This window comes from Herpailurus yagouaroundi, unplaced genomic scaffold (genome assembly GCF_014898765.1).
Source record: "Herpailurus yagouaroundi ecotype Mexico unplaced genomic scaffold, PumYag 184, whole genome shotgun sequence".
Classification (NCBI taxonomy): domain Eukaryota; kingdom Metazoa; phylum Chordata; class Mammalia; order Carnivora; family Felidae; genus Herpailurus; species Herpailurus yagouaroundi.
In genome coordinates this window covers 33,456,622-33,470,037 of record NW_024412415.1, presented here as the reverse complement: position 1 = coordinate 33,470,037, position 13,416 = coordinate 33,456,622, and the positions used below count along the sequence as shown (strand labels likewise).

At 53.3% G+C, this 13,416-nt stretch overlaps 1 protein-coding gene and 1 long non-coding RNA gene across 5 annotated transcripts in view; one reads left to right on the top strand and one right to left on the bottom strand.

The window, feature by feature from the left end:
* Window positions 1-1,357, top strand: part of LOC121041904 (uncharacterized) — a 33,847-nt gene extending 32,490 nt beyond the window's left edge. The window contains exon 2 of the long non-coding RNA XR_005795900.1: window positions 1,004-1,357. This is a non-coding gene — a long non-coding RNA (uncharacterized LOC121041904). The remainder of the gene's footprint in view (window positions 1-1,003) is intronic.
* A 4,077-nt stretch (window positions 1,358-5,434) lies between these two features.
* The window catches only part of CORO2B (coronin 2B), a 133,794-nt gene continuing 125,812 nt past the window's right edge, over window positions 5,435-13,416 (bottom strand). For all 4 annotated transcript variants that reach the window (XM_040493088.1, XM_040493089.1, XM_040493087.1 and 1 more), the window contains 4 exons: window positions 11,712-11,824; window positions 11,286-11,376; window positions 10,944-11,083; window positions 5,435-7,396 (listed from right to left, as the gene is read on the bottom strand). In XM_040493088.1, coding sequence (XP_040349022.1) covers window positions 7,265-7,396; window positions 10,944-11,083; window positions 11,286-11,376; window positions 11,712-11,824 — 476 coding nt within the window. In that variant the 3' untranslated portion in view covers window positions 5,435-7,264. The remainder of the gene's footprint in view (window positions 7,397-10,943; window positions 11,084-11,285; window positions 11,377-11,711; window positions 11,825-13,416) is intronic.

Genomic DNA, 13,416 nt, shown 5'->3' with positions numbered 1-13,416 from the left:
CACTGTTCTCCAGTTTCATATCGTTAATTACATTTCTCCCAATTCTGTATGATCTTAATCTTTCTGGCCATCTTAACAATCCAGTTATTATATACGTGTGCGTTCACACACCCGTGCACGCTGTAGGGGGCGGAGAGGGTAGATCTTGGAAATCAGTCGGTGATTTTTCAGTCCCCGATGAGTGCGGTGCTTTGATCAGATGGGGGGGGGCACCGAATATGGGGTGTCCCAACTGGAAGGGGACTGGTTGTGCTGGTGGAAGGATTCACCCAAGGCAGAACAAAAGAGATAGAAGTTTCTTGAATACACTGCAAGGGAGGGGGCAGGACAGCGAAGGAGAGACTGTCTGAGAGGAAGCAGTGGTGAGGGGCTATTGTTACAGGGCAGAATGAGGGAGCATGGGACTGGGACATACTCCCTTTATTGGTAATCTTAGGAACTGTGCCTGGTGGTAATTGGTCAGGGCGTTTCGAGGTGGGTCACTTCATGATCCTTTCCACATTCAGCTCGGTGATCACCGTGGGCCTTTCAGCCTTGCTCAAACCTATTGCCTAAAAGCAGCCTCTGCTTGATATACCTCCCCTCCCCTCCCCCCCAGCCTGAGGTATACATTCTCCAAGGGAAGGTCAGGATTGTGATAGCAGGAATGCATAAACAAAGAAATGGTCAATACTCAGCGTTTGAGTTTCCAAGCCAATTTTCAAAAATTCACGATAGAGTCAAGACTCTTGAAAGCCGAGACTTTTGATTGGAAGAGAAAGGGCTCGATGCCGGGTCACAAGGTTTATGCCCCGCACAGGGAAGTTAGGTGAAGACAGCCGGCGTAGCCCGCTTCTCCATAGGCTAGATTAGGGATTGGGGACACCTGGGGTCGAGTGGGAGGAGGTCAGTGGGTGGCACCAGACCTAGAGGGATCAAGAAAGGCCAAGTCAGCATCAAGGGGATCCAGGGAAGGCTGAGCCAAGGCTTGGTGAAAATCTGCTGCCTCTTTTACTTCCTACAGGCGTCCGTGTGAGCCGTGCCTCTCCGTGGCAGGCAGCTGGGAGCCTCCTGTGAGGACCCTACCTCTCAAGCGTCCAACAGAAATAACACCCGGCCCGACCTAAGTCTCCTGACCCCATCCAGCTCCTCACGTGAGCAACCTCTTCCGGTCCAGAGGAACAGTGGTGATGCGGTAGGAAAAGCCCCAGCGACCTTACCTGGGGGACCGAACATTACAAGCCTGAGGTTTCATCCCAAGGAAAAACAGTTGGTGGCAAATCCTAGGCTCTTACATGTGTTTAAAATACCTTTAAGCTAAAAAACACTTCCTCTCTTATTGAAAAAAAAGAAAAAAAAGGTTTATTGTGGAAAAAGGCAGATATTAAAAAAGAACTGAATTAATGCAAAGGACACCTGTTAAGCTGGGTGCAGCCATGCTGTCCTAGGTCCCCCGTTGGGTGGTGCTGGTTTAAAGGAGGTGCCACCCTCTGTGGAGGGCCCCATCTGTGGTCTGTCAGAGGGTGGCTCCTCTCCCCCCACCCCCAGCTCTGGTTCCATTCCTGGGTGGTGTTCTAACACCTCACTCTCCCCTTTCCCCCCCCCCCCTTCTCCCCCTCCTCCCGCCCTGCCCCCCTGACCAAAGATGTGAAGCCTGCCCTGACTGTTGCCCCAGCACCCCCACCACAGCGCCCCTGGACCACTGGCCTACCAGGCCCCCACTCCCTGCTTCAGGGCTGCTCTCTGATTCTTTCCCCTCAGGGCAGCCCAGCAGCCAGAGGGACGCGTCCATTCCTGCTTCCATTCCTTCCTTGGCTCCTGGTTGCAGCCAGTGGAGTCCAGACGCCCAGAGCATGGGTTTAGGGTTTCCGTGGTCTGGCTGCGACCCTTCTTCCTGTGCCCCAGGCCGCTCCTGTCACTCTCATCGGTAACTTCCTGGAGACCACACGGGGCTGGCGCTGGTGGGCCCCAGGGCTGGGCTGGACTGGAACTACCCGGCAGCAGAGGTCTGGCCTGAACCCCTGCTCCTCCCTCCCCGCCTTTTCTTCCCTACCCTGTGCCTCCTCCCCAGCTCTTCAGCCGCCTCCTCAGCCCCAAGCCTCATTGAACTGAAGACTCTCCAGGCCCTCCCTGTCTTTGTCCCTAAGGGAAGGGGGTGGTGAGGAAAAAGCGGCTCAAGGTCGCAGACTAGGTCAAGGGCTGGGCTGGGACGGGAACCTGGATCCAGCTTCTTCCCAGCTACTCTGGGCAGGCCACCTCAGAGGAAGGAGGTGTGGTGAGCGCCCTCCTCTGGATGCTTCTTGGCGGCAGCTGAGCTGGGGCAGGGCGGCGGCCAGGCTGCTCTTCCCAGCCTCCCTTCTCCTATACTTGGGGCGTTTCAGATCCTGGCTCTTTCGTGTGCCTGCTTTGCCATGAAGTCCTGGTGCCCATGGTTGGGTCATTAATTCCGGGGTGGCGTGGGAGGTGGCAGAAGGGACCCAGCTCAGGAAAAATGGGCCTGATAGAAGGCCATCAACTGCCACCTGCTGGCTGGATTCAAGCTCCCAGCAGACTCTTTCTGGTCTTGGAATCTTGCCTTAATTGCTGTGACCTTGAAATCCCAAATCTCTGTCCACAGGGTCCCCACCGCCCTCCTCCCACTTGAGGCCTGACCCTTTTCACTGCCCCGTTTCCCTCACTGGGCCCGTTAAGCCTCCTCATACTAACATCCCAGCCCCAGGATGCATATGTATATGCAGAGGGCTCTGGCAAGGGGCAATGCTTAACCCGAAAGGGACTATGTGCTAATGGGGGACAGCAGGCAATGCGGCAGCCACGTTTAAGGGAGGGGCTCTGAGCCAGGAGCTTTGTAGAACCGCTCAGACCTGACCTCCCCTTTGTCAAGTAAGGCTGACCCATTTGTGTTTGTTACCGAATTAAAATTCCAAAGAAAGACGGGCTGCAGGTTGTTTCCAAATAGAAACACACATGCACAGAGAACGGAGAGCTTCTGCCAACATCCCAGACAGGGCCCACTTCCCCTCCCTGCTCCACACGCCCTTTGGAGGAAAAGGATCTGGTAATGCTTCCTGTGGTGGAGGTTAAGTGTCTGCTCCTGCTCCGGGCAGCCCCTGTCTGTGCGTGCAGCCCTTCCCAGCAGTAAGGCTGAGAAGCAGGAGCCTTGTGGCGGGAATGTTTTCAATATGAAGTCATTTCCCACAGTGAAGAAGCTCCCACATCCCACACGGTCCACTGGCAACCTGGGAAGTTTGCTCTGTGCCAGAAGAGAGTCTAAAAATGCCCCAAGCCCATCTTGGGATCTCAGGAATCTGGCTGGAAGAGAACCCAGGAGACAACAAATCCCCAAACAACCGCCTACCCCACACGGAAGCCAGCAGAAGGTGAAGCTCATTCCAGCCTCCAGGGGCTCTGTGTCCCACTGGGTGACATGATGCCCACAGATTGACCGCTGGTTGAGCCCTTAAGGGCAGGCCTGGTTCTTTCCTGTTGATGGGTTTCCAGAGCCCAGGACTGAGTAAATTCAGCTACTCGGCATGTGTTAGACGCTTGAAAATTCAAGCAGGTGTCTGGGGGGGGGGGGGGGCGGGCGGGGCAGGACAAGGGCTTCTAGGCATGTCCAGGAGGGACCTCTCCGTAGAGGAGAAGGGAGGCCAGCCTAAGATGTCCTCACCTGGAGAAAAGAAGGGAGCAGGCACATGGTGGGGAACACGGCAGTAGAAACCTGTTCAAAGACCCTGTCCTACATTGTTACGGTTATCAAAGCAATGTGGTGGGCGAGGCCATAACTGGCAAGAGGGATCAGTGTAACAGACCAGGCACGGAGTATTTTCTAGTATATGAAGACCTGAGGATATAAAGACAACCAATGAGAAAGTGATGGGCTGTTCAACAATGCAATTGGGAAAATGGGCTACTTGGGGAGGGGTGGGGGAAATCACATCTGACCCTGACCTTGGACAATTTCCCATGATAAGTAGTGATTAAAGAGCCGTCCAGTTAGGCTCAGAATTGGGGATTCGGTGGGATAGAGGCACACATGAGACAGATCTCCTTGTCCGTTCTCCTGCTCCCTTGGACCCGGGGAGGGTGATGTCTTGGTCAAGGTAGAACGTATCCTCCTCAGCATATCCCAGCCAGGAGACGGAACTCTCAGTAACTCACGGCGACCTTGATATTTTTTCCAAGCCCAGGACTTCGTGAATTGATCTAGAGCAGAAACTCTAGGGGTGTCTTTCTTCAAACTCATGTTTAGCAAAAGTGCTTTCCTGCACCCAAATCTGCACATGATACTGTTCTGCTGTTTTTCTTCTCCTGACATTTCTTGTTTGCACTACTTATGCTGGATGCCGGGGGCTCTTGGAGATTTGTCCCATTCTCTCGACTGCTGGCATAATGGAAACTTAAGGGTTAGACCGGGAAGGAACCCTAAAATTGTCCTATTCCCTCATTTTATAGAAAGAGAGAGTGAGGTCCACAGAGGGGTAGCGAATTACTCAATGTCGCACAGCCCGTCAGAGGCAGATCTGGGCTTGGACCACCCCGCCAGTCCCCGGCATCCTGCCCAATGCTTCTCTGCAGCCCTTTGCCATTTCCTCTCCAGCCCTCTTTTCTAAGACTTTCCTTGCTTTCCTGTGGCTCTTCTGAGTTCCCTATGGCATCCGCACTGCTACACGTCTCTCCACTTAGCTGCCTGACTACTCTGCTCTGTGACAATCCTGGCTTGGTGAGACAGTGTCTCCCAGAGGCCTGGCGGCTCCCGCCCTTCTCCCCTTGTCTCATGATGGGTCCCGGCCCTCCTCTCAGAACAGATTCTGCTCGATGCTGAGCCTGGCTGGCGGACCGGAAGCATGTGCGTCTTCTGGTTCCGGGCTCAGAAGATCTGTGTCTTCCCTACTATACCAGCTGAATGACCTTGAACGTGTCATTGCTCTGGATTTGACAGCTCTTCTTGAAAATGGAAATGATATTAGACCATAGCAGCTAGGGCTGCTTTGTAAACTGGAAGGCATCCTTCCAGTGTAAGACATCGGTGTCCCCCAGCCTCAACACAGGGCTTCATCCAGAGCAGATGCTTACCGTGTATCTGGAGAACAGTGGTTCTCAACTGGGGGTGATGTTCACATCCTAGGGGACACTGGGTCATATCTGGAGACATTTTTGTTCATCACCACTGGGGAGGGGTTGCTATGGCATCTGACGGGTCCTGCTAAATATCTTACAGTGAATAGGACGGCCCTCACAGAAAAGAATTATCTGGCCCCAAATGTCAGTTAGTGCTGCTTCAGAAGCCTTGCTGTAGACGAACAAAAGTGTCACATTATATCTGTAGATACAGACGTGGCTCGTTGTTCCAGAAAGGCAAGGAGCTGTGGCTGGAAGGAAGCGGACCATCAAGATACCATGGTGACCAAGGGCAGGAGCCACTGGAGTTAAATGAGATGGTCGTGCCCGGGTGTGAGAAGTTGAAAACATTTTATTTCAATTCTATCCTTGGGAGGCAGCATAAATAATCACAAAAGACCACAAAGGTCACTGGGGAAGAAAAAAACGGTCAAGAAGTGTGAGGAGATGAGAGGGGACACTGTCTAGCTGCAGGAGGTGGAGGGCGAGGAGACCCTGCTTTAGCTGGCGGAGAGGGTGGAGGGTTCTTGGAGGAAAAGCCCAAGGGGTGGGGCTTTCCCCACCCAGGTCACCTGTGGGGGTGGCGCTTGGGGAGCCCTGGCCTCTGTGGATGGATGTGCTGCAGGGCGGCCAAGGGACAAGCAGGTGTGGGGGCATAATGCTAACAAGAGAGGAGTGGACACCCGTTTCTTGACCCCCCCCCCCCCGCAGGCCAGATCTCACCCCCAGACTGTGACTTTTCTGAGAGCAGTGTTTATAGACTCGGTGGGTAGTGGGCAATGAAGGGAGAAAACAAGGGAAGAAAAAAGAAAATGTGTAGAAGACCAAATGAAATATGGCGTCTCAAAGAGTTGCGTGACCTTGGGCCACTCCTGTTTCCTCATCTGCAAAATGGAGGGAGGATGCTCCCTACTTCTTGGCGCGGGTGTGAGGCTCAACTGAGACCCTACGTGTCAAAGAACCGCGTAAACTTTAAAGTGCTATACGGACGCGAGGGGCTGTGGTCGTTCTACAAGTGTAAGGCCGAAAGTGGCTGAGACACAAGCGGTGAGGGGCACACGTGGAGCAGCCCTCAAGTGGTCAGACCCCTGCTCTGCCTTCCCCAGGGCCGAGCTCCACCCTTCTCAGCCTCAGCTTCCAGGAGGAAGAGGCCTCATCTGAGGGAGTCACCTGGGGAGTGAGAGCAGAAGGTGGGGGCCAGGAGGGTAGAGGGGCACTGAGTGTGGAGGGCCTCAACTAGGCAGTGTGACACATTGGCATCACTAGTGTTGGGCAGACGGGAGCAGTGGCTTCCGGTTCTCATTCTCCACAGAGACCTGGGCACTGGCGAAGCCCCTGTGGGAGCCACTGGGAAGGGCCCTGGCCCGGAGTCTGGATACACTGGGTCCTGGTCCTGGGCCAGCTGTTGACCTTCCGGGTGACTTAGTAAGTCACTTCCCCATTGCAACCCTCAGTTCTGTCCTTTGTGAAACGGGGACGCTATTCTCTACCCTGCCTACCTCACAAGTTAAATGGGAGAAGGGTGTTCCAAGAGCTTTGAAGAGAATCATGGGAAGGCAAGGGGTCATTATGGCCTTGGCGAGCAATCCTCTTAATTCCCTGAAGACAAGAGAGAGGGGGCGAGAGACAGAAAGGAGCCGGGCTGCTTGCAACCCTTGTCAGGTGAGTGAGCCCTGTGGGGCTGGCTGCCGGGGAAGAAAGGGAGGTGCGGGGAGGGGAGGCAAAACAGCTGATGCCTGTAATCCAGCCCTTTCTGTGCAGTCCAGCGGGGATGTTGGGAGCCCCAGCGGGGAGTGCCGAGATGTCCCGGCGACAGAAGTTCAAGTTCTGTGAGTACTGGGGGTCCTGGCCTCCCCCTCTGCTCCCTGGTCCATTGAGGACACCCCTCAGGGAGCCCGTGCTCTTTGCCCCGCAGGGGAGAAGCTGGCTCCTGGGGTGGCCGCCAAAGGGTGGGTCTCCAGGAGAGGCTGGGGACTTTATTAGCATGAGGTCAAGAGATCAAAGGTCAGCTTCCAGTCCTGGAGGCGGCAGGTGGGGTCCTCAGGCTGTCCCCAGCTCCAGTCCCGGCTATGTCCCTGGGGTCACCGGAGAAGGGGAAGTTAAGGGACGAGTAGAAACCACGGAGAGATCGGAGGTCAGCTTAGAAGGCAGCCCAGCCGGCGAGCTAACAGTTCTTGGGGCTGTTGCGCAAGTTTTTCAGTTCCAGCTGCAGCTGCCGAATGCGGATGTCCTTCTGGGCCAGCTCTTCTTTCAACCGCCGGATCTCATCCTGCTGCCGGAAGAACATTCGGAGGAGCTGGGGTGGAGGAAGAGAGGGGCCAGGGCGGCCGGGAGAGAGCAGGTGAGAAGGCGATTTCCTGAGTGGGTATCGTGCCCGCCCCTGTTCCCCGTCAGCCTCTGCCTTTCTCTCCCAGGCCTCCCCCTGCTCCCACTTTAGTCCCCGGAGGCTCTTGGCCCCGCCGCATGCCCTTCTCTGGACCCAGCTCATGGCTCCTACTTCCCTGGGGAGGTATGAGAGAGTCCACACGGGCCCCTTTCCCAAATATCTCAAGCTCACCCTTTTAGGGGGGCAGACATAATACTCTTACTTGCCATTTGGAACGGGGACCTTTATTATTATTAATTTTTAAATGTTTATTCAGTTTTGAGACAGAGAGAGAAAGCCAGCAGGAAGGGGCAGAGAGAGAGAGAGGGAGACAGAGGATCTGTATCGGGCTCTGCACTGACAGCACAGAGCCCGATGCGGGACTTGAACTCGTGAACTGTGGGGTCATGACCTGAGCTGAAGTCAGACGCTTAACTGACTGAGGCACCCAGGTGCCCCATATTATTATTATTATTATTTTTTTTTTTTCAACGTTTATTTATTCTTGGGACAGAGAGAGACAGAGCATGAACGGGGGAGGGGCAGAGAGAGAGGGAGACACAGAATCGGAAACAGGCTCCAGGCTCTGAGCCATCAGCCCAGAGCCCGACGCGGGGCTCGAACTCACGGACCGCGAGATCGCGACCTGGCTGAAGTCGGACGCTCAACCGACTGCGCCACCCAGGCGCCCCATTATTATTTTTTAAGTAGGTTTCAAGCGCAACGTGGGGCTTGAACTCACGACGCTGAGATTAAGAATCATATGTTCTATCCACTAAGCCAGCCAGGCACTGGCTTTCAGATTCCCCTGAAAGGGAACCTTTCTAAAAGTCTTTTTTTTTTTTTTTTTTAATCTTTCTTTCAATTTTTAATATTTATTTTTGAGAGAGACAGAGACAGAATGCGAGTGGGTTAGGGGCAGAGAGAGAGGGAGACACGTGAGCAGAAGCAGGCCCCAGGCTCTGAGCTGTCAGCACAGAGCCTGATGAGGGGCTGGAACTCGCGAACCGTGGGCTCTGGACCTAAGCCGAAGTCGGACACTTAATCGACTGAGCCACCCAGGCGCCCCTATGATTCTTTCTTTAACTGACTTTTTTTTTTTTTTTTTTTTTTTAATCAAATCGGTACCGGTTACATCTGTTCAGAGGGATGATGTGCTATTTGCCCCTGTGCTAAATGATTCCACACACTCCTGTGGCTTCCAAGTTCTCGAATATTCTTTGCCTAACCTTTTGGTCAGGTTTCGTTTAGAAGAAAAAATAGCCGTACTGAGGTGTAATTCACATACCATAAATGCCACTCGTTTTAAGTGTACAATTAGCAACAGCGAATTTTAGTAAGATTGGGTAAAATGAATTTTGGTAACATTCAGAGGCATATAACCATAAGTCTTCTCTTCTGTGCCACACTTCCAGTTTCTCTTCACACTTAGACCACTGTGTCCACCATTTACAGCCTAAATGTCTAGTCGGTTGATCCCAATCGGCGGCGGTGGTTAAAATTGTGGGTAAACCCAGAGTCAGCAGGCTCTGAGCGAGTTTCTTCACAATAAGGAAGGTTCACGAGCTTTAGTGCAGGTTGTGGTATCTGTGTCGCCTGCTCAGAGACCCTTGAAAACTTTCCTCCAGGTCGGTTTTGGTTCATACAAATCAGCCGTAGCTCAATGTTACTTGATTTCACGGCTGCTCACCCCTGCCTCTTCCATGCTGGGTACTAGAACCGACCTCAGGCTCTTGTTATGGCCCACCTGGACTATCGCAGCAACTCTCCTACCTCTACCTTCTCAGTGTGCTTAAAAAGTGTTTTTTTTTTTTTTTTAAGTGGAAAATGCCAAATATATACTAGGGTGGAAAGAACCACACTATGAGCCTCCAAGATCTCATCAACTGGTTTCAAGAAATAACACGTGACCATTTTTGCTTCATCTCTACTCCTACCCAATTCACCTGTCCCGCTGCCTCCAGGGATTATTTTGAAGCAAATCTCATTTGTCCCATGATTCCACCCAACCCTAGGAATCGGAACATCCCCCTACAATGGTACGAAACATATCTTATAGCAATTGTCAGTCTGTCTTTCAAATTTCCCTTCAAGACTGTGAGGTCCCAGAGGTCAGGAATAGTCTTCGTTTGACAAATAATAGTGATGATCGTTAAGTTGGTGTGACAAGAAACCTCCAAGATGGCCGCTATGTTATCCCCTCCCCTCAAGGGTGGACTGGGCCTAGTAACTTGCTTCAAATGAATAGAAAATGGCAGAAGTGATGGTCTGTCATTTTCAAAAAAACTATGACTTCCATCTTGGACACCTTCTCTTGCTCACTCCGAGGGATACCAGCTGCCACGCTGTGAGCTGCCCTACGGAAAGGTCCATACGGTAAGGACCTGAGGGAGGCCTCTGGCTGATAGCCCACGAGGAACCGAAACCCTCTGTCCAACAACCTGTGAGCAAATGCGTCCTTCCAGCAACCATGCGAATGAACTCAGAAGCAGCTCCTTTCACAGCTGAGCCTTCAGATGTGACAGCAGCCCAGCTGACAGTTTAACCACACGGCCTCATGACAGACCTTGAGCCATGGGCGTCCATTATGAGATACTATGAGATAATAAAGGTTTGTGGGTTTAAGAATTAAGTTTTGGGGTGATGTTTGACACAGCAATAGATACCTGATACAGTTAGCCTCATTGAGCACTGAATATGGGCTAGGAAGAGTGCTAGAGTCTTAGAAAATACCTCTTTAATGCTCATCACATTTCATATCCCCATTTTACCACAAGAAAGGTCAGAAAACTTGCTCGGGCACAGCCAGGAAACGGCCAAGCCCGGAATCAAATGCAGTGGAGTCCAAGTAGTCATCTCTACTCCAGTGGCATCGAGCCTCGTGCCTGGCACAGGGCAGCCATCTGTGAACCCTGGCTGGGCTGAACTCAGTCCCTGGTATTGACACCAGGGACTGGGGGTACCGTTGAAAGGAGAAGCCTTCGGGGGGCATGGGTAAGACCCAACTATGGCTGTCCCTGGATGACCTGCCCTCCTTCTAAATGATACAGAGAGTACTTTCATAAACACAGCCTCTTCCCCGCCAAACAGGAAATTGTCAGACCCCGTCGCTGCCGCGGTGCCAGGGAGGAAGGCCGCGCCGTAATGCCTGAGGCCAGGCTTTCCTCTGTTAGCCAGGAATTTATAACTCCCGGAACAGCAAATGACAGCGACGTTCCGAAACGGATTCATGAGCCACGGAACTGCGTGGGCTAGTGAATGCGAGGGCTGGGGGTGGGGCATCAATATCGCTTCCACATCCCAGCCTCTATTTACTGGGGTCAGAGGCAACGGAAGCCAATAGCAGGCTACTTATGGCATTTGTCACAGAAAGAAAAATGCCCCAGATGGAGTCGGCTTAAAGGCCTGCAGCCCATAATTGAAATGTAAAGGTCTCGCTCTTCTAGGACCTGTGGAGGTAATAACTTATATTCCTTACCTCGTTCTCTGTCCTGGGTGGGACATTCTCTAATAAATCTATTCCATTGACCACAACGCTCTTCTTTTCTTTGATGGGAGCCTTAAATACCATTTTTGAGGACTTCTTATAGCCTTCCTTCAAAGACATGAGCACAGGATCTACGAAAGGCAAGGGAAACGTTCACACTGGCAGGTTGGTCGAGTGTCGAGTGATGGTGCTTTTCATTCACACCATCCTTGGCAGCTGGCCGAGCGTGGGGGAGTCGAGCAGAGGCCATGCAAAGGGGAAATGGGTGAACTCGAGTGAAGGCAAAAGCTGCAGGTCTCGAAGCCTCTTCCGGGAAGCCCACCCGCACGGTACCTCGGTTGATGCCCCCCAGCCATTCATCAGGGGTCAGAGCTGGCTCCGTGCCTGGCGTCATGGGGTAAATGTCTTCCTGGTAGGAATCCGACTGCAGTGAGGGGAGAAGAGTGGACACATAGGGGCCGCTGAGAGAACCCCTGCTGTTCAGCAGCTGGTTCTCCTCGCTGACCTCCCGCCCAGCTCCCGCCGTCCCGCCTCCAAGCCTTTGCACTCAGGTGTCTCCCATGTGGAATCCCCACCCTGCATTCGTTAGCAAGCCAGACTGACCCCACCCTAGAACGGCCCCCAACTCCCACCCCAGATTGGGCCTGAAGACCCCAGTCCACAGGACCTTCTTCTGGGCTCCTCAGGCTTGCAGTCCGTGGCGAGCCAGCTAGGATTCAATGCGGGGGTCCCTTTGGAGCCCAGCATGGCCCCACTCACCCTCCGGGGTACGATCATGGAGATGGGCTCAATCAGGCCCTTGAGAGTCACCAGCTTGTAGAAGCGGAACACCTCGCAAGCCGACACATCCAGCCCGTGCTTGGGCATGACCCCTGTGGACAGGCACACGTGGCTCCATGGGGTCCCAGGGATCCCCGTCAGCACCCCTCCTCCCCAATGTCCTTGATCAAGAGGGTCCTTGAGCACTTAGGTCTGGAGGCAGTGCTCTATGCTGAGGGCAGCAGGTGGACCGGGGACTTCTTGAGTCCAACCCTGTCTCTAAGTAGTAACGTCTCAAATAAGCCAGTCCTACCTCACCAGGGTGCATGCTTTAGAAATGGGGCCTTTTATAACTGGAAGGGGCTGTTGGGATAGTTTAGTCTATTCCATTCTTTTTATAGATGAAACTCCTAAGGGTCTAGGGGAAGGGGCTTGCCCAGGTCACAGAGTATGGCTGGGGCAGAGCCACAGAGCCTGTCACCTTTTTTGTTTCTTTTTTTTAAGGTTTTTAAAAAATGTTTATTTATTTATGAGAGAGAGAGAGAGAGCTGGGGAGGGGCAGAGACAGGAAGACAGAGAATGCGAAGCGGGCTCTGTATTGTCAGCACAAAGCCCGACGTGGGGTTCGAACCCACGAACCGTGAGGTCATGACCTGGGCCGAAGTCGGATGCTCAACCCCCTGAGCCACCCAGGCGCCCTGAGCCTGTCACCTGAAATAAACTAGCTCCCCTAAGCCTCTGTGTATCTGGTCCTCAGAGAGAACAAAGGAGAGAGAACCCTTTCTCCACGCACCCTAGAGCCCGAGACTGCTGTCGAGTTGTGTATCTAGGACTGACAGGGTGTGCATGCCTGGTGCATGTATTATCCATGTGTCCCCACTCGCCACAGCGTTCCTAACGGCTGCCTCTACTCGACGCCCGCCGAGGAAGCAGTGCAGTGTGGGGTTAGGAACACAAGCTTTGGGGTCGGACACACCTGGTTCTGAGTCCTGACTCTGCCCCTCTTTCTGGTTGGGAAGGTCTTGGGCAGATCACTGCCTCAGGCTTCAGGTTCCTTGGCAGGTTAGAGGAGAACAGTATGACCCTTCACGAGATGGTCAGGGGATTGGGCCGGAAGATGCTCATTGACTGCCTGCCACCCTCATGAGCGCAGGGGATGTTAGTTTCTTCTTCCGTGACGTGAACAGGAGTTAAGGTTGCAGCTCTCCTTGACTGGAATGGAGGTCTGCTCTTCCAGATACAGGAATTCTAGGAGCCGCAGGGAAGTACTATCGTGGTACCCAGGTGGGATTCAGAGCCAGTAGGGCTGGTTTTGAATTCTGGCTCTGCCACGCAGGATCTAGGTGACCTGCCCGGGGTGAGTTACCCAGCCACTCTGAACCTGTGAAAGGTGCCTGGCTCATGGCAGATGCTTTGCAGTGGCCGCAGGTGACGGGGGCGAGGAGAGACAGTTCTCCTGGGTCCCTCTCTCCTCCTCAAGTCCTGCTGACTCGACTTCCGAAACACCTGGATTCATCTTCTCCCCATCTTCCCGCCTCCTCCTTAGTTACCATCCTTTTCCTGCCGCCTCCTTAGTTACCATCGTTTCTTGGCTAGAAGTCCACAGTGGCCTCCAAACCAGTCTCTCTGCCTCCCTCCTGTCCTTTCAAAATCCGTTCTCCCTACAGAAGCCAGAGCAATCTTGGACTAACATTTCAGATTGCAT